The sequence below is a fragment of the Hyperolius riggenbachi genome, chromosome 9 (assembly GCF_040937935.1).
Source record: "Hyperolius riggenbachi isolate aHypRig1 chromosome 9, aHypRig1.pri, whole genome shotgun sequence".
Taxonomy (NCBI): Eukaryota; Metazoa; Chordata; class Amphibia; order Anura; family Hyperoliidae; genus Hyperolius; species Hyperolius riggenbachi.
The window spans coordinates 2,395,409-2,419,719 of record NC_090654.1 but is presented as its reverse complement, the minus strand read 5'-3'; the positions used below and the strand labels follow the sequence as shown (position 1 = coordinate 2,419,719).

General features: G+C 55.7%; 1 protein-coding gene across 1 annotated transcript in view; it reads left to right on the top strand.

Annotated features, from left to right (window-relative positions):
- Positions 1-12,650, top strand: part of JOSD1 (Josephin domain containing 1) — a 35,155-nt gene extending 22,505 nt beyond the window's left edge. Inside the window, exon 5 of the mRNA XM_068251782.1 lies at positions 9,694-12,650. Coding sequence (XP_068107883.1) covers positions 9,694-9,793 — 100 coding nt within the window. The 3' untranslated portion in view covers positions 9,794-12,650. The remainder of the gene's footprint in view (positions 1-9,693) is intronic.
- Positions 12,651-24,311: the final 11,661 nt, after the last annotated feature.

Here is a 24,311-nt window from a genome sequence, read left to right as displayed (position 1 = left end):
CAATACCTTTTATACGTTTTCCTGCTTAGACTTCCGGGCTCTAAAGGCGCGTACACACGCCGGACGTTTTCCAACTACGGGTCGTCAGACCCTCCTGCGGGGCGGCCGTTCTGACGACAATTCCACGTGATTACAGGCTGTCGTCAGACTGATTCGGCGGATCAGTCAAAATCAGTCTGACGACAGCCTGTACTCACGTGGAAGTGTCGTCAGAACGGCCGCCCCGCGGGCCTGACTACAGCCTGTACTCACGTGGAAGTGTCGTCAGAACGGCCGCCCCGCGGGCCTGACTACAGCCTGTACTCACGTGGAAGTGTCGTCAGAACGGCCGCCCCGCGGGCCTGACTACAGCCTGTACTCACGTGGAAGTGTCGTCAGAACGGCCGCCCCGCGGGCCTGACTACAGCCTGTACTCACGTGGAAGTGTCGTCAGAACGGCCGCCCCGCGGGCCTGCCGACAGCCTGTACTCACGTGGAAGTGTCGTCAGAACGGCCGCCCCGCGGGCCTGCCGACAGCCTGTACTCACGTGGAAGTGTCGTCAGAACGGCCGCCCTGCGGGCCTGACCAGAGCCTGTACTCACGTGGAAGTGTCGTCAGAACGGCCGCCCCGCGGGCCTGACGACAGCCTGTACTCACGTGGAAGTGTCGTCAGAACGGCCGCCCCGCGGGCCTGCCGACAGCCTGTACTCACGTGGAAGTGTCGTCAGAACGGCCGCCCTGCGGGCCTGACCAGAGCCTGTACTCACGTGGAAGTGTCGTCAGAACGGCCGCCCCGCGGGCCTGCCGACAGCCTGTACTCACGTGGAAGTGTCGTCAGAACGGCCGCCCCGCAGGCCTGACTACAGCCTGTACTCACGTGGAAGTGTCGTCAGAACGGCCGCCCCGCAGGCCTGACTACAGCCTGTACTCACGTGGAAGTGTCGTCAGAACGGCCGCCCCGCGGGCCTGACTACAGCCTGTACTCACGTGGAAGTGTCGTCAGAACGGCCGCCCCGCAGGCCTGACTACAGCCTGTACTCACGTGGAAGTGTCGTCAGAACGGCCGCCCCGCAGGCCTGACTACAGCCTGTACTCACGTGGAAGTGTCGTCAGAACGGCTGCCCCGCGGGCCTGACTACAGCCTGTACTCACGTGGAAGTGTCGTCAGAACGGCCGCCCCGCGGGCCTAACGACAGCCTGTACTCACGTGGAAGTGTCGTCAGAACGGCCGCCCCGCGGGCCTGACTACAGCCTGTACTCACGTGGAAGTGTCGTCAGAACGGCCGCCCCGCAGGCCTGACTACAGCCTGTACTCACGTGGAAGTGTCGTCAGAACGGCCGCCCCGCGGGCCTGACTACAGCCTATACTCACGTGGAACTGTCGTCAGAACGGCCGCCCTGCGGGCCTGACCAGAGCCTGTACTCACGTGGAAGTGTCGTCAGAACGGCCGCCCCGCAGGCCTGACGACAGCCTGTACTCACGTGGAACTGTCGTCAGAACGGCCGCCCCGCGGGCCTGACGACAGCCTGTACTCACGTGGAAGTGTCATCAGAACGGCTGCCCCGTGGGCCTGCCGACAGCCTGTACTCACGTGGAAGTGTCGTCAGAACTGCCGCCCCGCGGGCCTGACTACAGCCTGTACTCACGTGGAAGTGTCGTCAGAACGGCCGCCCCGCGGGCCTAACGACAGCCTGTACTCACGTGGAAGTGTCGTCAGAACGGCCGCCCCGCGGGCCTGCCGACAGCCTGTAGTCACGTGGAAGTGTCGTCAGAACGGCCGCCCCGCGGGCCTGACTACAGCCTGTACTCACGTGGAAGTGTCGTCAGAACGGCCGCCCCGCGGGCCTAACGACAGCCTGTACTCACGTGGAAGTGTCGTCAGAACGGCCGCCCCGCGGGCCTGCCGACAGCCTGTACTCACGTGGAAGTGTCGTCAGAACGGCCGCCCCGCAGGCCTGCCGACAGCCTGTACTCACGTGGAAGTGTCGTCAGAACGGCCGCCCCGCGGGCCTGACTACAGCCTGTACTCACGTGGAAGTGTCGTCAGAACGGCCGCCCCGCGGGCCTAACGACAGCCCGTACTCACGTGGAAGTGTCGTCAGAACGGCCGCCCCGCAGGCCTGACTACAGCCTGTACTCACGTGGAAGTGTCGTCAGAACTGCCGCCCCGCGGGCCTAACGACAGCCTGTACTCACGTGGAAGTGTCGTCAGAACGGCCGCCCCGCGGGCCTAACGACAGCCTGTACTCACGTGGAAGTGTCGTCAGAACGGCCGCCCCGCAGGCCTGACTACAGCCTGTACTCACGTGGAAGTGTCGTCAGAACGGCCGCCCCGCGGGCCTAACGACAGCCTGTACTCACGTGGAAGTGTCGTCAGAACGGCCGCCCCGCAGGCCTGACTACAGCCTGTACTCACGTGGAAGTGTCGTCAGAACTGCCGCCCCGCGGGCCTAACGACAGCCTGTACTCACGTGGAAGTGTCGTCAGAACGGCCGCCCCGCTGGCCTGACTACAGCCTGTACTCACGTGGAAGTGTCGTCAGAACGGCCGCCCCGCGGGCCTAACGACAGCCTGTACTCACGTGGAAGTGTCGTCAGAACGGCCGCCCCGCGGGCCTGCCGACAGCCTGTACTCACGTGGAAGTGTCGTCAGAACGGCCGCCCCGCGGGCCTGACTACAGCCTGTACTCACGTGGAAGTGTCGTCAGAACGGCCGCCCCGCGGGCCTAACGACAGCCCGTACTCACGTGGAAGTGTCGTCAGAACGGCCGCCCCGCAGGCCTGACTACAGCCTGTACTCACGTGGAAGTGTCGTCAGAACTGCCGCCCCGCGGGCCTAACGACAGCCTGTACTCACGTGGAAGTGTCGTCAGAACGGCCGCCGTGCGGGCCTTACGACAGCCAGTACTCACGTGGAAGTGTCGTCAGAACGGCCGCCCCGCAGGCCTGACTACAGCCTGTACTCACGTGGAAGTGTCGTCAGAACGGCCGCCCCGCGGGCCTAACGACAGCCTGTACTCACGTGGAAGTGTCGTCAGAACGGCCGCCCCGCGGGCCTGACTACAGCCTGTACTCACGTGGAAGTGTCGTCAGAACGGCCGCCCCGCGGGCCTGACTACAGCCTGTACTCACGTGGAAGTGTCGTCAGAACGGCCGCCCCGCGGGCCTGACCAGAGCCTGTACTCACGTGGAAGTGTCGTCAGAACGGCCGCCCCGCAGGCCTGACGACAGCCTGTACTCACGTGGAAGTGTCGTCAGAACGGCCGCCCCGCGGGCCTGCCGATAGCCTATACTCATGTGGAACTGTCGTCAGAACGGCCGCCCTGCGGGCCTGACCAGAGCCTGTACTCACGTGGAAGTGTCGTCAGAACGGCCGCCCCGCAGGCCTGACTACAGCCTGTACTCACGTGGAAGTGTCGTCAGAACGGCCGCCCCGCAGGCCTGACTACAGCCTGTACTCACGTGGAAGTGTCGTCAGAACGGCTGCCCCGCGGGCCTGACTACAGCCTGTACTCACGTGGAAGTGTCGTCAGAACGGCCGCCCCGCGGGCCTGACTACAGCCTGTACTCACGTGGAACTGTCGTCAGAACGGCCGCCCCGCGGGCCTGACGACAGCCTGTACTCACGTGGAAGTGTCATCAGAACGGCTGCCCCGCGGGCCTGCCGACAGCCTGTACTCACGTGGAAGTGTCGTCAGAACTGCCGCCCCGCGGGCCTGACTACAGCCTGTACTCACGTGGAAGTGTCGTCAGAACGGCCGCCCCGCGGGCCTAACGACAGCCTGTACTCACGTGGAAGTGTCGTCAGAACGGCCGCCCCGCGGGCCTGCCGACAGCCTGTACTCACGTGGAAGTGTCGTCAGAACGGCCGCCCCGCAGGCCTGCCGACAGCCTGTACTCACGTGGAAGTGTCGTCAGAACGGCCGCCCCGCGGGCCTGACTACAGCCTGTACTCACGTGGAAGTGTCGTCAGAACGGCCGCCCCGCGGGCCTAACGACAGCCCGTACTCACGTGGAAGTGTCGTCAGAACGGCCGCCCCGCAGGCCTGACTACAGCCTGTACTCACGTGGAAGTGTCGTCAGAACTGCCGCCCCGCGGGCCTAACGACAGCCTGTACTCACGTGGAAGTGTCGTCAGAACGGCCGCCCCGCGGGCCTAACGACAGCCTGTACTCACGTGGAAGTGTCGTCAGAACGGCCGCCCCGCAGGCCTGACTACAGCCTGTACTCACGTGGAAGTGTCGTCAGAACGGCCGCCCCGCGGGCCTAACGACAGCCTGTACTCACGTGGAAGTGTCGTCAGAACGGCCGCCCCGCAGGCCTGACTACAGCCTGTACTCACGTGGAAGTGTCGTCAGAACTGCCGCCCCGCGGGCCTAACGACAGCCTGTACTCACGTGGAAGTGTCGTCAGAACGGCCGCCCCGCTGGCCTGACTACAGCCTGTACTCACGTGGAAGTGTCGTCAGAACGGCCGCCCCGCGGGCCTAACGACAGCCTGTACTCACGTGGAAGTGTCGTCAGAACGGCCGCCCCGCGGGCCTGCCGACAGCCTGTACTCACGTGGAAGTGTCGTCAGAACGGCCGCCCCGCGGGCCTGACTACAGCCTGTACTCACGTGGAAGTGTCGTCAGAACGGCCGCCCCGCGGGCCTAACGACAGCCCGTACTCACGTGGAAGTGTCGTCAGAACGGCCGCCCCGCAGGCCTGACTACAGCCTGTACTCACGTGGAAGTGTCGTCAGAACTGCCGCCCCGCGGGCCTAACGACAGCCTGTACTCACGTGGAAGTGTCGTCAGAACGGCCGCCGTGCGGGCCTTACGACAGCCAGTACTCACGTGGAAGTGTCGTCAGAACGGCCGCCCCGCAGGCCTGACTACAGCCTGTACTCACGTGGAAGTGTCGTCAGAACGGCCGCCCCGCGGGCCTAACGACAGCCTGTACTCACGTGGAAGTGTCGTCAGAACGGCCGCCCCGCGGGCCTGACTACAGCCTGTACTCACGTGGAAGTGTCGTCAGAACGGCCGCCCCGCGGGCCTGACTACAGCCTGTACTCACGTGGAAGTGTCGTCAGAACGGCCGCCCCGCGGGCCTGACCAGAGCCTGTACTCACGTGGAAGTGTCGTCAGAACGGCCGCCCCGCAGGCCTGACGACAGCCTGTACTCACGTGGAAGTGTCGTCAGAACGGCCGCCCCGCGGGCCTGCCGATAGCCTATACTCATGTGGAACTGTCGTCAGAACGGCCGCCCTGCGGGCCTGACCAGAGCCTGTACTCACGTGGAAGTGTCGTCAGAACGGCCGCCCCGCAGGCCTGACTACAGCCTGTACTCACGTGGAAGTGTCGTCAGAACGGCCGCCCCGCAGGCCTGACTACAGCCTGTACTCACGTGGAAGTGTCGTCAGAACGGCTGCCCCGCGGGCCTGACTACAGCCTGTACTCACGTGGAAGTGTCGTCAGAACGGCCGCCCCGCGGGCCTGACTACAGCCTGTACTCACGTGGAACTGTCGTCAGAACGGCCGCCCCGCGGGCCTGACGACAGCCTGTACTCACGTGGAAGTGTCATCAGAACGGCTGCCCCGCGGGCCTGCCGACAGCCTGTACTCACGTGGAAGTGTCGTCAGAACTGCCGCCCCGCGGGCCTGACTACAGCCTGTACTCACGTGGAAGTGTCGTCAGAACGGCCGCCCCGCGGGCCTGCCGACAGCCTGTAGTCACGTGGAAGTGTCGTCAGAACGGCCGCCCCGCGGGCCTGACTACAGCCTGTACTCACGTGGAAGTGTCGTCAGAACGGCCGCCCCGCGGGCCTAACGACAGCCTGTACTCACGTGGAAGTGTCGTCAGAACGGCCGCCCCGCAGGCCTGCCGACAGCCTGTACTCACGTGGAAGTGTCGTCAGAACGGCCGCCCCGCGGGCCTGACTACAGCCTGTACTCACGTGGAAGTGTCGTCAGAACAGCCGCCCCGCGGGCCTAACGACAGCCCGTACTCACGTGGAAGTGTCGTCAGAACGGCCGCCCCGCAGGCCTGACTACAGCCTGTACTCACGTGGAAGTGTCGTCAGAACTGCCGCCCCGCGGGCCTAACGACAGCCTGTACTCACGTGGAAGTGTCGTCAGAACGGCCGCCCCGCGGGCCTAACGACAGCCTGTACTCACGTGGAAGTGTCGTCAGAACGGCCGCCCCGCAGGCCTGACTACAGCCTGTACTCACGTGGAAGTGTCGTCAGAACGGCCGCCCCGCGGGCCTAACGACAGCCTGTACTCACGTGGAAGTGTCGTCAGAACGGCCGCCCCGCAGGCCTGACTACAGCCTGTACTCACGTGGAAGTGTCGTCAGAACTGCCGCCCCGCGGGCCTAACGACAGCCTGTACTCACTTGGAAGTGTCGTCAGAACGGCCGCCCCGCGGGCCTGACTACAGCCTGTAATCACGTGGAAGTGTCGTCAGAACGGCCGCCCCGCGGGCCTAACGACAGCCTGTACTCACGTGGAAGTGTCGTCAGAACGGCCGCCCCGCGGGCCTGCCGACAGCCTGTACTCACGTGGAAGTGTCATCAGAACGGCCGCCCCGCGGGCCTGACTACAGCCTGTACTCACGTGGAAGTGTCGTCAGAACTGCCGCCCCGCGGGCCTAACGACAGCCTGTACTCACGTGGAAGTGTCGTCAGAACGGCCGCCCCGCGGGCCTCACTACAGCCTGTACTCACGTGGAAGTGTCGTCAGAACGGCCGCCCCGCGGGCCTGCCGATAGCCTGTACTCACGTGGAAGTGTCGTCAGAACGGCCGCCCCGCAGGCCTGACTACAGCCTGTACTCACGTGGAAGTGTCGTCAGAACGGCCGCCCCGCGGGCCTGACTACAGCCTGTACTCACGTGGAAGTGTCGTCAGAACGGCCGCCCCGCGGGCCTGACTATAGCCTGTACTCACGTGGAAGTGTCGTCAGAACGGCCGCCCCGCGGGCCTGACTACAGCCTGTACTCACGTGGAAGTGTCGTCAGAACGGCTGCCCCACGGGCCTGACTACAGCCTGTACTCACGTGGAAGTGTCGTCAGAACGGCCGCCCCGCAGGCCTAACGACAGCCTGTACTCACGTGGAAGTGTCATCAGAACGGCCGCCCCGCGGGCCTGACTACAGCCTGTACTCACGTGGAAGTGTCGTCAGAATGGCCGCCCCGCGGGCCTGACTACAGCCTGTACTCACGTGGAAGTGTCGTCAGAACGGCCGCCCTGCGGGCCTGCCGACAGCCTGTACTCACGTGGAAGTGTCGTCAGAACGGCCGCCCCGCAGGAGGGTCTGACGACCTGTAGTTTGAAAACGTCTGGCGTGTAGCCCGTAGTTTAAAGACTTGTTACACCTCTACCAGATCTCCTATCTTCATAGATCCTTATCTGATTTGTATCGCACCCAGCTGCAGCTGAAGCCTCCTGTAACTCAGAAATGAATCATCTCCATATTCTCTTCATATCTCATGGGTTGGAAAGCTCCTATGTCGCTCCTCTTCACACAGGATGCTGGGCTCAGCCTGGCACCAGTTCTGAGAGGTTTCCAGACCATAGGACTTTCAAACCTGGATTACTACAGAATAAAGGCAGGGTAGCATGGTGGTGTAGTGGTGAGCGCTCTCGCCTTGCAGCGCTGGGTTCCCGGTTCAAATCCCAGCCAAGTCAACATCTACAAGGAGTTTGTATGTTCTCCCTGTGTCTGTGTGGGTTTTCTCCGGGCACTCCCAATTTCCTCCCACACAAGTTAATTAGCTTCCCCCTAAATTGGCCCTAGACTACAATATATACACGATACATATATAGACATTTGTGGATGAGACCTGTATGGAGATTGTGGCCCTAGTGCAACGGGATTGGTGGGTGATTGTCACAACCCGTAAGTGAAGACTTTCAGCATTGTACCCAACGACAATGGATTACTGCAACCCCTCCCCCCGCTATCTCCACGGCTAAACCGGCAACTGTGTGCCAACTATTCACCCACAGCTCAAAGCTTTGCCGAGAAACACGACAAATATACTTCCTGGAGGCTGCTGTTCACGGATTGTGCTGATAGTAAATACATAAAGGCTCATACACATCCAATATAATGCACGACCAACCGCACAACACGACCAACCGCACAACAAGTTTACCTGACAAGTACATACACACACGCCAACCAACTTAACAACCAACTCGCTTAAAGAGACCCCGAGGTGGGCTCATAAAATAAAATAAAAAATGAGACTACCTGATCCGGGGGCTGGCGGATCAAGTAGCCACGAAAAACGCTGCTCCCCACCGCTCATGGGGGTCACATTTGGCCCACTTTCACTTTCATGTCCTCTGGATTGATTCTCTCATCCAGAGTGCAGGGAGGCGGGGGAGCGGCAAGGGGCGCGGCCAGGGAGAGAAAGCTGCCCAATGGCAGCTCTGGAAACCCTGCAGGAACGCCCCCTGGCGGGAACCCTCTCCCCTGTGTTTACTTCTGAGATAGGCAACAAATAATGTTGCTAAGATGGGGGGCTATAGCGTGGCGGTTGGGGGGACACAGCCATGTCATTAGGCAGAGACCATATGCCTCTGTGTCCTATCTGCCCCCATGGAACCGCTTCTGGTTCTCTTTAACCACTTAAGGGACCACAGGCTTTTTACAATACAGTGCTCTGCAGCTTTCACAGCTCGCTGCAGAACCATACAACTGAGCACACAAATTAATCTGCCAACAGAGCTTTCTCTTTCATCTGATTGCTGCTGCGATCATTTTTTTTTTTTTTTTTTTTTTTTAATATTTTATTCTTATTTATTTATTTTTTAAATGTCCTTATTTTCTTTCTTTTTTTTTTAACATCCCTCCCTTCCCCCGAGAACCAATCAGTGATCACCTCTCATAGGCATCAGCCTCTGAGGGGGGATTACTTTGAGAGGGGACAGCTTTGTCACTAAGATGTCCCCTTATTGCACTGTGCATAGATCGCAGCGCTGTATAAAGAAATCGCGGGCTAGCAGGCTGTGGACGGAGCGGAGCTGCGTAACTAATGCGGGCGTGCCCAATTGTCTTCCAACAGAGCAAGCTTAGCCGATGGTTGGGCAGATTGTCTGGACGTGTGTACGAGCCTTTAGAGACGCCATCATTGTTTGCACTCGGGCAGCAGTGCAATTTTGCAAATGAACATTGACTCCGCCCCCATTGTTTTATTTTTGCTGCACACACCAATGTTCTCTCACTGCAGGAGGGTATTTTTTATCTTTTACCTCTAATCTTCGGCACAACTCTGTACTTTTGCCATTTTCCGAGCCTCATACTGCCGAAATCAAACACCAACGCTGCTAGTAATTATAGCCGCCGACGTCCTTTAATGCGACCAAAGCCTCCTTCAAATGCAGATATAGAAATTACCAGAACCATGTTATCCCACAGACCCCGGATGAGCTCTGTCCTCATTGGCTATCGCCTCATCACTGATTGCCCTCTCCCCCATAGGACACTGTGTTAGGATGTAGGATGGGTGTGGCCACTCCAGCCCTGGCCTGCTCTGGGAAAGGAAGGGGTGGTTCCATTTTGGTGGGAGGGGAGGTTTTTGTTCCCATGTGACCTCTTTGTGGGGTTCACTTCCTGGTTGCCCCCATGTGTCCAGACCCCTTCACCCCAATCCTCTGTGCTGTGACTACTGGGGAATTAGTTCCGTGGTATTGTCTGACTGTGCCTTTCTGTGCTTCCTCGTAGGATATTTTTACAGTATCACCTGCGGCGTAAGAACTGTGAGCTGCTGCTGGTGGTGCCGGAGGAGGTGGAAGCTCACCAGCGCTGGCGGACTGACCTGTGACGGACGCTGGAACATATATATATTTTTTGCTATTCTTTTTGTTATTTCATCCACTACAGTTGAAGCGGTTCTTGACAATCGGCGTTCTGGAGGTGAGACATGTGGGGCCTTGTCTGTGCAATATGGAGGACTTCCGGAATCATCTCATCTCAGGCTATGGAAGCGGGGCTGGGGTGAGAAGCTGTCAGCTATGGAGGCGGGGCTGCGGTGAGAAGCTGTCGGCTATGGAGGCGGGGCTGGGGTGAGAAGCTGTCGGCTATGGAGGCGGGGCTGGGGTGAGAAGCTGTCAGCTATGGAGGCGGGGCTGGGGTGAGAAGCTGTCGGCTATGGAGGCGGGGCTGGGGTGAGAAGCTGTCGGCTATGGAGGCGGGGCTGGGGTGAGAAGCTGTCAGCTATGGAGGCGGGGCTGGGGTGAGAAGCTGTCGGCTATGGAGGCGGGGCTGGGGTGAGAAGCTGTCGGCTATGGAGGCGGGGCTGGGGTGAGAAGCTGTCGGCTATGGAGGCAGGGCTGGGGTGAGAAGCTACGCGGCAGTTCTTCTCTCTGGACGTTTGTTGCCGGTCTGTTAAGCCATTGATCCCCCGGAGACCGCGATGACGTCACACGTTAAGGAGGCTCCCGGATACAACAAACTGAGCCATTCTCTCGTATGCACAATATCCAAACGCTTCAGCTAACTCTGATTAAAAAGTGCTCTTTATAAACTGAGACTTCTATGTGACACAGAAATTGCACACATTATTGTTCTTATTATTATTCTGTTATAATGCTCCTCATATTGCCTGTTTTATATCCAGACGGAATGGTGCAGTCTGATCAGTTTACATGTCAAGCCAAACTCTCCCGCTCCGTATACTTGAACACCTTTCCCTGAACACTAGAGTGGAGTGATGGGAGCTGCCTTCCCCGGTGCCCAGAATACTGTGTCAGTTATCTGTACTAATAGAAATCAGAGCCGAAACCTGGGAGGAGTCCTTCCTGAGAAAGCCACCACCTTGAAGGGACCTAGTCACGGATAAACTCCTCCTCTATCAGGAGCGACACCGCCCACCCAATCTCCCTTCTTCCCTGTCCCCTCCCTCCTTACAACCTTCTCCCTCTCCTGACACCCCTCCTTCTCCCCTCACCCCCCAACCATACCCCCTCCCTCCTTACAGTCCTCCCCCTCTTCTGACACCCCTCCTTCATACCCTCCCTCCTTACAACCTTCCCTTTCTCCTGGCACCCCTCCTTCTCCCCTCACCCCCAACCATACTCCCTCCCTCCTTACAACCCTCCCCCTCTTCTGACACCCTCCCCCCCCCTTTTCCCACTCCAACCATACCCCTTACCTCCCTGCCTCACCCCTTTCTGACTGCACCCCTGACCCCTCCGCCCCAATGGTCGACCCTCCCCCCTCACCTACGATCCCCCAGCCGACCATATGATGTATTAGCGGGTGGTGAAGTCATTTAGTAACAACCTCAGTTGAGAACAAGGTGGAAAGGCCCGGAGCATCACTAGAGCCCAGGTCTGTGTCCCGGCAGGTTTTCTCTGGCTGGTTGCTGCTGTAGACACAGGGGGTGCAGGCGGGAGTTGCTGCGGATCACAGGATGTTTGTCTATTGAAGTAGGAGCTGGCAGGGGATGTTCTGGAAACTGCTGACAGGTGGAACAGGAGATGCAATATCTACTCCCAGGATCATCCAATCAGAAATGACCAAGAAACGATTGGTTGTTGGATTGGAGCTGGGAGATATATGGTAGATCAGTCCCGCACATATCGCAGCATTTGTTTTCAGCTGATTGATATGGGCAGAACCTTGTGGAACTTGCTAGAAACGAGAGATTGGACAGGCAGTTATTGTACGTGTATGTTGGTCACATATCCACACAATTGGGTGTAACACCAGTGTCCTCCCCAGAAATTATTACCAGCCGTGTGGCATGAAAAAGTAGCCGGGTGGGGTAATATGAGAGAATGCAGGGCTGGTGCTTCTGTGAGCAATTATGCTTATAGCATAGGAAGAGGTGAGCTGATAACAGCCGGGTGCTCACCAAAACTAGCCGGGTGCAACACCCGGCTAACAGAGCCTGGGGAGAACACTGAACACTATATGTTCTGTCAGGAAACCCCGGGGGTATGTATCGGGGGTAGGAAGACTTTTCACTTGACCATGATTTGACAATCCTGTGAGATACGGTTATATAACTGGAATCCTGAGGAGCCACCCAATGTAAGAGTACTGATAATAGGCCAGATATGGTCCAGGTCATGCTTCCCCAACGTCCCAGCTCGCGCTCCCCAAATGTCTCAGTTTGTGCGTTAAAGATGCTTTGTCAGCTTAATTACCACAGGGGATGCCGGGGTTCAGTAAGCTGGGAACCGGAGGGTGGGAGGCGTCAGATCTTCCGCCAGTCATTCAGTTTGTGCAGATGTGGGAAACAAGCACCAGTTATCCCTGCTCCGTGCTGCTGATTTCTCCTGCAGGAAGGGGGAACTACCTGGCCTGTGTTTACTGACAGAGTAATTAGTGCTGTCAGCTTTGGGAATTGAGGGGCGGTTGCAGTTTGGGATGGATCAGTATATTTTAATAACAAAGTATTTGTGCATATCAGGGCTCCAGTCCGACCTCCCATTTATTGTACACATTTTATATCGGTCACCGATCTGCTGTGTGGATGGGCATTGTCACCATTGTGTGTTCAGGACTGATTTGTAGGCGTGTAAATGTGTGGTGACACTAAGTGACGGCCACCCTCAGCGTCTGTCACCGGGGGGATCGGCAGTGCTTTTATACGAGGTCTTACCGAGATCATGTTTGTGGTATCATTGTAATATGTATGTATATAGAATAAAGTCCTTTTTCTAAGCAGAATATGGGAAGGTATAATGGCTGTTTCTGTATTACACTTCCTCTTAAAGCTCAACGACAGCTCAGCGGCCAAACGTGGGCAGGATCCATATCCCTAGTCTTACCTCTATATCCACCCGGTCTGACGCTGATCATACTACTTCCAGGAGCGCTGCCATGGGGCTGACTCCCGGCCAATCATTCCGCTGATTGCTGATCATACTACTTCCAGGAGCTGCCATGGGGCTGACTCCCGGCCAATCGCTCCACTGATTGCTGATCATACTACTTCCAGGAGCTGCCATGGCGCTGACTCCTGGCCAATCGTTCCGCTGATTGCTGATCATACTACTTCCAGGAGCTGCCATGAGGCTGACTCCTGGCCAATCGCTCCGCTGATTGCTGATCATACTACTTCCAGGAGCCCTGCCATGGGGCTGACTCCAGGCCAATCGTTTCGCTGATAGCTGATCATACTACTTCCAGGAGCTGCCATGGGGCTGAGTGGGGAGAGCATTTCTCATGGCTGACTCTCGGCCAATCGTTCTGCTGATTGCTAATCATACTACTTCCAGGAGCGCTGCCATGGGGCTGTGGGGAGAGCATTGCTCCCGGCTGACTCCCGGCCAATCAATCCGCTTATTGCTGATCATACTACTTCCAGGAGCGCTGCCATGGGGCTGACTCCAGGCCAATCGTTCTGCTGATCGCTGGCCGAGGTGTCAGGGCCACTGTACACGTGCTGAATTCTGGCCAGAGGTAGTGGACATCATCTAGCATCTGTACAAGGCTTGTTTCCAGAAGATGAGTATACAGTGATATACAGAAAGGCTGCCTCACTTATACTAAGCCTGGATCAGGGCTGTGGAGTTGGTACAAAAAATACTCTGACGACTCAGTTTATGAAACCTCCGACTCATCGACTCTGACTCCGCAGTCCTGGCCTGGATAGTACTAGTGCGTGTACAGTGGCCCTTGGGGCGCAGCTTGTGGGCATTACTCTTCTCACCCTGTGTCTGTGCCATCAGCCCTCCTCCCCCTGCATAGTAACAGAACACATTGCTAGCCTCTGAGAGGAGGAGCCCCGACCTGTGCCAGGCGATTGTCCTCACTTGCGTGTAATTCCAGGAGATAAGAGTGCAGTAATTACTATATATCATCCAGACTGCTCTGACTGTGTGACTTCTGTCACTGCTACAGGGAGCTCAGGGTGACCCACGACCACTAGGAGAATACCCAGAGAGATCAGGGTGACCCACGACCACTAGGAGAGAGCTCAGGGTGACCCATGACCACTAGGAGAGTACCCTGGGAGCTCAGGGTGACCAACGACCACTAGGAGGAACCCAGGGGGGAGCTCAGGGTGACCCACGACCACTAGGAAAGTACCCAGAGAGCTCAGGGTGACCCACGACCACGAGGAGGAGCTCAGGGTGACCCACGGCCACTAGGAGAGAACCCAGAGAGCTCAGGGTGACCCACGACCACTAGGAGAGTAGGAGGAGCTAAAAAGACTGAAAAGCCCTCCTACTAAAAAGATATACGGCCAGAGTAACTGTCAGGCTGCAAAAGCTAATTTAAACCTCTATTCTCCTGTGTTAAACAGTTTAGAAGGAAGCCAAAAAGGCAATACTGAAGTTAAAAATCTCTCTTACTTTTGATGTGTGCTGACAGCAAGGCTCTGTATTCCCAAGCCCTTAAAAAGGATGAGAGGCCGCATACCATACAGCAAAGCATTCTGGGGCCCTCCCCTCGGCTGCTAGTGAGAAGTTACAGGCTCAAGTTACAACAGCATGTAATGCAGCCCAGCTCACAGCACTGATAAATCTCCGGGCAGAGTACACTGCAGGAGTCCGCTATTGTTCCTAGCCACATGGCTAATTAATATTCACTGCACACTAGTGTTATTCAGTATGAGCTTTTCTGTGATCAGGAAGCAGGCAGGACATGACGACACAATTGGCTTCATAGGAGACAGACAAACATGGAACCTGCCATGAGCTGTCAGGAGCATCATTCTCTGCATATACTATATACAAATTCTGTGAAGTCCAAATGTGGACAGTGAAATGCATATGTAATGTAAGTATAGCCAATATTTAGCTACTGATATATGTGTTTATTTTCTCTGAGACCTTATACCTAACAGCTCCTCTTTAACATATCGGTTGGTCTATTTGATAACCGATGGATGGATCACCAACATCGGTCCGTATTTCTGTAGCAGATTGATTGGATCAGACTAACACAATATTGGTCCGCATATCTGAACTGGATTGGTTGGATCGGACTATCACCGATATTGATAACCATACATCATTTTGCTATCGGTCAGTGATAGATTGGTTGGATTGTACCACCGATATCGTTCAGTATATCTGTAAAGGTGGCCATAAATAGCGATTTGGCTGTATGATCAACTATTTAATTCGATCATTTTATAGAATCGAGAGAGAATCGTGTCCTTGAATTCCCAATCGATGAAAAGTGGCTGATTTCATGTCGCATCGACCAGCTTAGTGGATCGAGCAGGATGCAGGATATCGATCAATCGCACAAGAATCAGTTACTTTTCACAGGTCATTCCATCGACTCTGAATCGATTTTTCCATTCAGAGCCTGGAGACACATCGGTCAGCTCAATTATCGAAGGTGAATCTCATAGGATATGGCCTGTAGTGTGTGGGTCTCTAGTCGACCGACTTTTGATCAACCACACTGAAGACAATTCCTTCGTATCAGAATTGCTAGATGTATGGCCAGCTTTACAGATAATTTGGATATGGATTCAGTCCATGTATCGGTAACAGATCGGATATAGTGTGTGAGGCTTGGACTGTACGAGAGTTTGGTATAATTTACCGTGAGAATCAGCTGAGAGGGTTTTTGACGCTATTTCCTGTGCTGTTTACAGAGAAGATGTATTTTGTTATCCAAATATAATATAAAACATAAAAACCTTCTGGGGAGATTATTTCCACTGATGACGTCACTTTATGTCCCCTCCCACTGGAGAAGAATCATTGTCTGTCTCCTCCCCATCTATGGCGTACGTCAGATGGAGGACTCGCCCGGGACGTCCACAGATGAGATATCGTGCCGATCCTCCTGAGAGGCCTAATCAGCGCTTCTAACTCTCGGCTTCACCAACCTTCGCTAATAACTCTGCGTTCTCCAACCCTCAACGCCCGCCAGCAATGCATGTGCTGTGCAAATCCACAGAGGTCGATAATCAGCTATGCTGGGACACTGATTACCCATACCTCCCAACTTTTTGAGATGAGAAAGAGGGACACTTAAGCCACACCCCTAATCACGCCCCCATCACACCCCTAGTCACGCATAGGATAAAGATTTCATAAGAAAAATTGTTGTTTTATAATTCAAACCACACTGGTCCTTTCTATCCTGGTTCATTTTCCTTTATTTTAACATTTTAAAATTAAGTAATATATCAATTTAAAGGGTGGGAATAAAGTTTAGAGTCAATCAAACACATTTTTTGTAGAGAATTATATATATTTAGTCCTGAAAGAGGGACAGTTGGGAGCTATGTAACCCCACCTGTGACGGTCTGTGGTTTCCTGCAGAACATGGACTGTTGCCTAAGCGTGGGTGCTGCTGAGTCAGTAGTGGCCTAATGGATGCCACTCACCATTTGGTAGTAGTTTAATGGGCACCGCTAACCCTTCGGTAGTGGCCTAACGGACGCCGCTGACCCTTCCCTTCAGTAGTGGCCTAACGTGCCACTGACCCTTCAGTAGTGGCCTAACGTGCCACTGACCCTTCAGTAGTGGCCTAACGTGCCACTGACCCTTCAGTAGTGGCCTAACGGACGCCGCTGACCCTTCAGTAGTGGCCCAACAGATGCCACTGACCCTTCAGTATTGGCCTAACGGACGCCGCTGACCCTTCAGTAGTGGCCTAACGGACGCCACTGACCCTTCAGTAGTGGCTTAACGGACGCCACTGATCCTTCAGTAGTGGCCTAACAGACACAGCTGACCCTTCAGTAGTGGCCTAATGGACACAGCTGACCCTTCAGTAGTGGCCTAACGGACACAGCTGACCCTTCAGTAGTGGCCTAACGGATGCCACTGACCCTTCCCTTCAGTAGTGGCCTAACGGATGCCACTGACCCTTCCCTTCAGTAGTGGCCTAACATGTGCCACTGACCCTTCAGTAGTGGCCTATCGGACGCCACTGACCCTTCAGTAGTGGCCTAACGGACGCCACTGACCCTTCCCATCAGCAGTGGCCTAACGGACGCCACTGACCCTTCCCTTCAGTAGTGGCCTAACATGTGCCACTGACCCTTCAGTAGTGGCCTAACGGATGCCGCTGACCCTTCAGTAGTGGCCTAACGGACACCGCTGACCCTTCAGTAGTGGCCTAACGGACGCCACTGACCCTTCAGTAGTGGCTTAACGGACGCCACTGACCCTTCAGTAGTGGCTTAACGGATGCCACTGACTCTTCAGTAGTGGCTTAACGGACGCCACTGACCCTTCAGTAGTGGCTTAACGGACGCCACTGACCCTTCAGTAGTGGCCCAACGGACGCCGCTGACCCTTCAGTAGTGGCCAAACGGACGCCGCTGACCCTTCAGTAGTGGCCAAACGGACGCCACTGACCCTTCAGTAGTGGCCTCACGGACACCGGTGACCCTTCAGTAGTGGCCCAACGAACGCCGCTGACCCTTCAGTAGTGGCCTAACTGACGCCGTTGACCCTTCAGTAGTGGCCAAACAGACGCCGCTGACCCTTCAGTAGTGGCCAAACGGACGCCACTGACCCTACAGTAGTGGCCTAACGGACGCCACTGACCCTTCAGTAGTGGCCTCACGGACACCGGTGACCCTTCAGTAGTGGCCCATCGAATGCCGCTGACCCTTCAGTAGTGGCCTAACGGACGCCGTTGACCCTTCAGTAGTGGCCTAAAGGACGCCGCTGACCCTTCAGTAGTGGCCTAACGGACGCCGCTGATCCTTCAATAGTGGACTAACAAGCCACTACTGAAGGGTCAGCGGCGTCCATTAGGCCACAACTAAAGGGTCAGCGGCGTCCGTTAGGCCACTTCCGAAGGGTCAGCAGCGTCCGTTAGTCCACTACTGAAGGGTCAGCGGCGTCCGTTAGTCCACTACCGAAGGGTCAGCGGCGTCCATTAAGCCACTACCGAAGGGTCAGCGGTGTCTAACGGACGCCGCTGACCCTTCGGTAGTGGCCTAACGGACGCTGCTGACCCTTCGGTAGTGGCCTAACGGACGCCGCTGACCCTTCGGTAGTGGCCTAACGGACGCCGCTGACCCTTCGGTAGTGGCCTAACGGACACCGCTGACCCTTCAGTAGTGGCCTAACGGGCACCGCTGACCCTTCAGTAGTGGCCTAACGGGCACCGCTGACCCTTCAGTAGTGGCCTAAAGGACGCCGCTGACCCTTCAGTAGTGGCCTAACGGACGCTGCTGACCCTACAGTAGTGGCCTAACGGACGCCACTGATCCTTCAATAGTGGCTTAACGGACACCGCTGACCCTTCGGTAGTGGACTAACAAGCCACTACTGAAGGGTCAGCGGCGTCCATTAGGCCACAACTAAAGGGTCAGCGGCGTCCGTTAGGCCACTTCCGAAGGGTCAGCAGCGTCCGTTAGTCCACTACTGAAGGGTCAGCGGCGTCCGTTAGTCCACTACCGAAGGGTCAGCAGCGTCCGTTAGGCCACTACTGAAGGGTCAGCGGCGTCCGTTAGTCCACTACCGAAGGGTCAGCAGCGTCCGTTAGTCCACTACTGAAGGGTCAGCGGCGTCCGTTAGTCCACTACTGAAGGGTCAGCGGCATCCATTAAGCCACTACCGAAGGGTCAGCGGTGTCTAACGGATGCCGCTGACCCTTCGGTAGTGGCCTAACGGACGCCGCTGACCCTTCGGTAGTGGCCTAACGGACGCCGCTGACCCTTTGGTAGTGGCCTAACGGACGCCGCTGACCCTTCAGCAGTGGCCTAACGGACGCCGCTGACCCTTCAGCAGTGGCCTAACGGACGCCGCTGACCCTTCAGTAGTGGCCTAATGGACACAGCTGACCCTTCAGTAGTGGCCTAACGGACACAGCTGACCCTTCAGTAGTGGCCTAACGGACACAGCTGACCCTTCAGTAGTGGCCTAACGGACACATCTGACCCTTCAGTAGTGGCCTAACGGATGCCGCTGATCCTTCAGTAGTGGCCTAACGGACGCCACTGACCCTTCAGTAGTGGCCTAACGGACGCCACTGACCCTTCAGTAGTGGCCTAACGGACGCCACTGACCCTTTAGTAGTGGCCCAACGGACGCCGCTGACCCTTCAGTAGTGGCCAAACGGACGCCGCTGACCCTTCAGTAGTGGCCTCACGGACACCGGTGACCCTTCAGTAGTGGCCCAACGAACGCCGCTGACCCTTCAGTAGTGGCCTAAAGGACGCCGCTGACCCTTCAGTAGTGGCCAAACGGACACCACTGACCCTTCAGTAGTGGCCTCACGGACACCGGTGACCCTTCAGTAGTGGCCTCACGGACACCGGTGACCCTTCAGTAGTGGCCCATCGAACGCCGCTGACCCTTCAGTAGTGGCCTAACGGACGCCGTTGACCCTTCAGTAGTGGCCTAACGGACCCTGCTGACCCTACAGTAGTGGCCTAACGGACGCCACTGATCCTTCAATAGTGGCTTAACGGACACCGCTGACCCTTCGGTAGTGGACTAACAAGCCACTACTGAAGGGTCAGCGGCGTCCATTAGGCCACAACTAAAGGGTCAGCGGCGTCCGTTAGGCCACTTCCGAAGGGTCAGCAGCGTCCGTTAGTCCACTACTGAAGGGTCAGCGGCGTCCGTTAGTCCACTACTGAAGGGTCAGCGGCGTCCGTTAGGCCACTACCGAAGGGTCAGCAGTGTCCGTTAGGCCACTACCGAAAGGTCAGCGGCGTCCATTAAGCCACTACCGAAGGGTCAGCGGTGTCTAACGGACGCCGCTGACCTTTCGGTAGTGGCCTAACGGACGCCGCTGACCCTTCGGTAGTGGCCTAACGGACGCCGCTGACCCTTCGGTAGTGGCCTAACGGACGCCGCTGACCCTTCGGTAGTGGCCTAACGGACACCGCTGACCCTTCGGTAGTGGCCTAACGGACGCCGCTGACCCTTCAGTTGTGGACTAACGGACGCCGCTGACCCTTCAGTTGTGGACTAACGGACGCCGCTGACCCTTCAGTTGTGGACTAACGGACGCTGCTGACCCTTCAGTTGTGGCCTAACGGATGCTTCTGACCCTCTAATAGTGGCCTAACGGGTGTCCCGCTGACCCTCCGGTAGTGGCCTTAGGGCCCTTTTCCACTAGAGCGATTGTGATTGCTGAATCGCAAAATCGCAAATCGCTAGTGATTTTTAAATCGCTAGGGTTGTTACTTTATCATAGAAAGCATGAGAAGTATTTTCCACTACAGTGATTCGATTTGGAAATCGCTAATCGCAAATCGCAATCGCTTGCTGGAGCGATTTTTACAATGATAATGCAATGCAAATGAAAATCGCAAATCGCAATCGCATAACAGAATTAATGAAAAATCGCAATCGCAATCACTGGCGTTTGTGATTTGTGATTGCGATTGCTAGTGGAAAAGGGCCCTAAGGGACGTCACTCACCATTTGGTAGTGGGCTAACAGGTGCTGCTGACCATCCAGTAGTGGCCTGACAGATCCAGAGCTGGCAACTCCTGAACAAACCTAAGCCCAGTGCGCGCAGCACGCACCACTCTGGTGGAAATAGTAGAGTCTGATCGTGGGGCGCCTGCGCAGTACAGCCTGATTAGGCTCTGCAATGTCCGCGAGAGCCTCAGGAGAAGTCAACACTGTGCCTGCGGGGGGCTCCTGACAAGCAGTGACAAGGGGGTGTACAGGAGGGCCAGCACTGGATCCGCTCTGCAGAGGACAGGGGAAGCTGGTACTGCGCCTGCGGGGGGCTCCTGACAAGCGGTGACAAGGGGGTGTACAGGGGGCCAGCACTGGATCCGCTCTGCAGAGGAGGGCGGGGGAAGCCTCATTACAATGCAGAGGCTCCTCCCTTCCAAGGTAAGTATGCCCTGGGAGCACTTTTTTTCCTTGAGGTACACTTTAATGTAAATGGTGTAAGTTCCAGCTACTCAGAATATACAGGAAGTTATTCTAATTGGTCCAGTTTCACGCTGCATATAATTTACATGAAATTTGAATGTTAGGAGAGATTATTTCCAATCATTGTCCATCCCTAATCGTCCCCAACAATTCATGATCACCATTATGTGGTTCTGCGACCTCTCCAGAGAACAGAACATACTGATCTGCAGAGAGCCCAGCAGCGTGTATGTACAGGGAGAAGTCGCACAAAACACTCAAGAATGAATACACATTCAGTCAGAAGCATTAGAATCTAGCTGACCATCACATACAAGAAGGGGGTGGGGAGCAGCTTGTTAAGGATTACTCAAATCATCTCTAGAAGGGATCATTACCGACACAGGACCAATACAGAGCTAATACTGTGATAGAGGGAGGGCACTTCGGGTCCCCGATTCGGTTGCTACCTCTGCACCCCCTATTGCTACGCCCCTGCCAATCAGTAAAGTAATTGGCTGCTGTTCACGATTTATATCACACAGAAGGGATTTGTGGTGTCAGACATGGAGACACAACATCGTTCAGCTCCATCAGTGACCACAAGCAGGGCTGCGGAGTCGGCGTTGGAGGTTTCATAAACTGAGAAGTCGGGAGTCGGATGATTTTTATACCAAATCCACGGCCCTGGTTACTACTTAATTGACATTCTATCAACCACACTGTAGTTGATTGCCCAATAAAGTGAATTGCTTGGTGGAAAATTAAGTACTGCAATGTATGGGTGACATTACTGCCTATTATATAACCTAGTTATAGTTCCCCAACCCTGTCCTCAGGCCCACCAACAGAGCATGTTCTGTGGAAAGCCACAGAGGTAGGTAACCAGCTCTGCTGAGACACTAATTACCCCACCTGTGCATATTTGTGGTTTTCTGCAGAACATGCGCTGTTGGTGGGCCCTGAGGACAGGGCTGGGGAACTCTGATATAACCCACCCCAACAGGATATTTAAACATGATAATCAGTCTTCTCTGCCAGACTAAATACAGGGGACGTTCGAAAAATTACAATATTGTGCAAAAGTCAATTTATTTCAGAAATACAACTTGAGGCAGCATTCACAGCGAGACGTTTCATGACGCAGCTTACCGTACTGCAATGCTAATCCTATGGGACAGTCCCAGTGCGACGTTAGCATCGCATTGTAACGTGTAGTGTTATGGTTACGCACACTGCAGCAGTGCATTACCTCTAAACACATCAGCAGGTACAGGAAAGCATACTTTCCATTGCCTGTATGCTGTACTGTACCTACTGTATGTGACCAAAAACACCCACAGGAAAGAATGACTGACTCGAGTATAAGCCGAGGGTAGGAAATGCAGAGAGGTTAGTGTTAGGCATAGGTGGATGAGGAGTGTTACATGTGGCAGAGAGTAGTAATTTCCTGTTTTATTCCTGGAGATTTGGTCAAAGATCTGTTGCACCAACATGTTCAATCAAATTTGATCTAAAACCAAAAAAGCAGTATCGATCAGACAGGATGGGACGTTCAGATTGATCAGGGTCAGTGCAGGAGTAGTGGATGTTTGATGGGCCATAGCATTGTACTGCATCACACAGTGCAGCACTCCGATTCCCCTTGATGACAAATAAATAAATCAGTTTTTCTGATTGATTTGCATAGAAGAGATCAGAAAAACGGTCGGATCTGTCAGGAATGCTCTATCGACCCATCTATCTGATGTGACATTGCATGCTGTGTACCAGGCATAAGATAACACACAATCTGCTACTAACAGAGTGTTCTGCCCTGGTGGTGATCTGTTCTCACGCTGCAGCTCACTTTTCTTCACATACTGGAAGCCAGCTTCTAAATCGACGCCCACTGTGCCCTGGCCACGTGTCTCCTCATACATGTTCCTGGGCCAGGAGCTATGATAGGCTGTGTGTCCTGGGAAGAGGGAAAGTGCTGCTGATGCTTATCAGGACAGATCAGGAGAGCTGACTCCAACAAAAGCACAAATTGCCCGACACATATACAGGTCTGTAGAACATTATACTGCTGCTCTCCTGTATCCAGGCTTTGTATTGAGAATGACTTGCTGGTGTCATGTGGGCTGCTGCTAGGGCTTACATTCGTCTTATATTTCAAGCATGCTAGGAATTCCTACTAGGGCTTATTCTCAGGGGATGTCTTACTTTAGGGGAAACACAGTACATGAATCTACGCCAGGCCCTGAGGAGGAGCAGAAACTGCAGCAGGCGTGTTGGTCAGTGAGTGCCGAGGACTCCCTAGGTCTGATACTTGCCTTAGTAGCAGGAAGGCTCTGGGTAGTAAAGAGCCTTCCCATTCCTCCGCTGCCCTCCAGCCTAGCTATTCAACCGAACATCCCTGCTACCCACGCCTGGCCGACTGCTGGTCTCCTGGGCGCTTGCTAGTCACGCCTGGTCTGACCATGCACGTTAGGTATGCGTTTGTTCTCTAGCAACACGTTCTGATGCGCGATTTGGTGAGATAAATACACCGGAGGGCAGGGCTGGAAGGAAAGGATGGGCTGGCCGGAGGGCAGCACTGGAAGGATGGGCTGGCCGGAGGGCAGCACTGGAAGGATGGGCTGGCCGGAGGGCAGCACTGGAAGGATGGGCTGGCTGGAGGGCAGGGCTGGATGGGCTGGCCGGAGGAACTGGAAGGTTCTCTACCATCCAGAACCTTCCTGCTACTAATGCAAATATCACACCTGAAGAGTCTCGCCCTTCGGATTTGCTTTAATGGTGATTCATTGCAAATACCTTAAGAAGCTAAATTTATAGCAAAGCATAAAAAAAGCCTAAACAGAGCTTAACGTGAACCTGAGATGAAAGCCATCTAAGATCCTATACTTACCTGGGGCTTCCTTAAGCCCCCCTTGAGGCCGCTCAGTCCCTCCCTGTCTCCCGGGTGGCTCCTGTCACCCACAATACAACCAGAAAGCCTGGCCGGGTCACGCTTTGTTGTGCATGTGCGGCATGACGCGCTCCTGTCCCTGGGAGTGCTCTGTGCAGGACACTCCCAGCCGCGGGGGCGTGACAGGGGAGCGCACCTGGCCGGGTCACGCTTTGTCGTGCATGCGCAGCATGACGCGCTCCTGTCTCTGGGAGTGGTCTATGCAGGACACTCTCAGCCGCGGGGCGTGACAGGGGAGTGCACCTGGCCGAGTCACGCTTTGTTGTGCATGTGCGGCCTGTCGTGCTCATGTCCCTGGGAGTGCTCTGTGCAGGACACTCCCAGCCGCGGGGGCGTGACAGGGGAGCGCACCTGGCCGAGTCACACTTTGTCGTGCATGCGCAGCCTGACATGCTCCTGTCCCTGGGTGTGGTCTGTGCAGGACACTCCCAGCCACGGAGGCATGTCAGGGGAGCGCACCTGGCTGGGTTGCACATGTGTGAAGAAGCGTGATTCAGCCAGGCTTTTGGGCTGAATTGCCAGTGACGTAAGCCACCCGGGGAGACAGGGAGGGACTGACTGGCCTTGAGGAAGCCCCAGATAAGTAAAGGACCTGCGATGCCTTTCATCTCAGGCTCACTTATAAA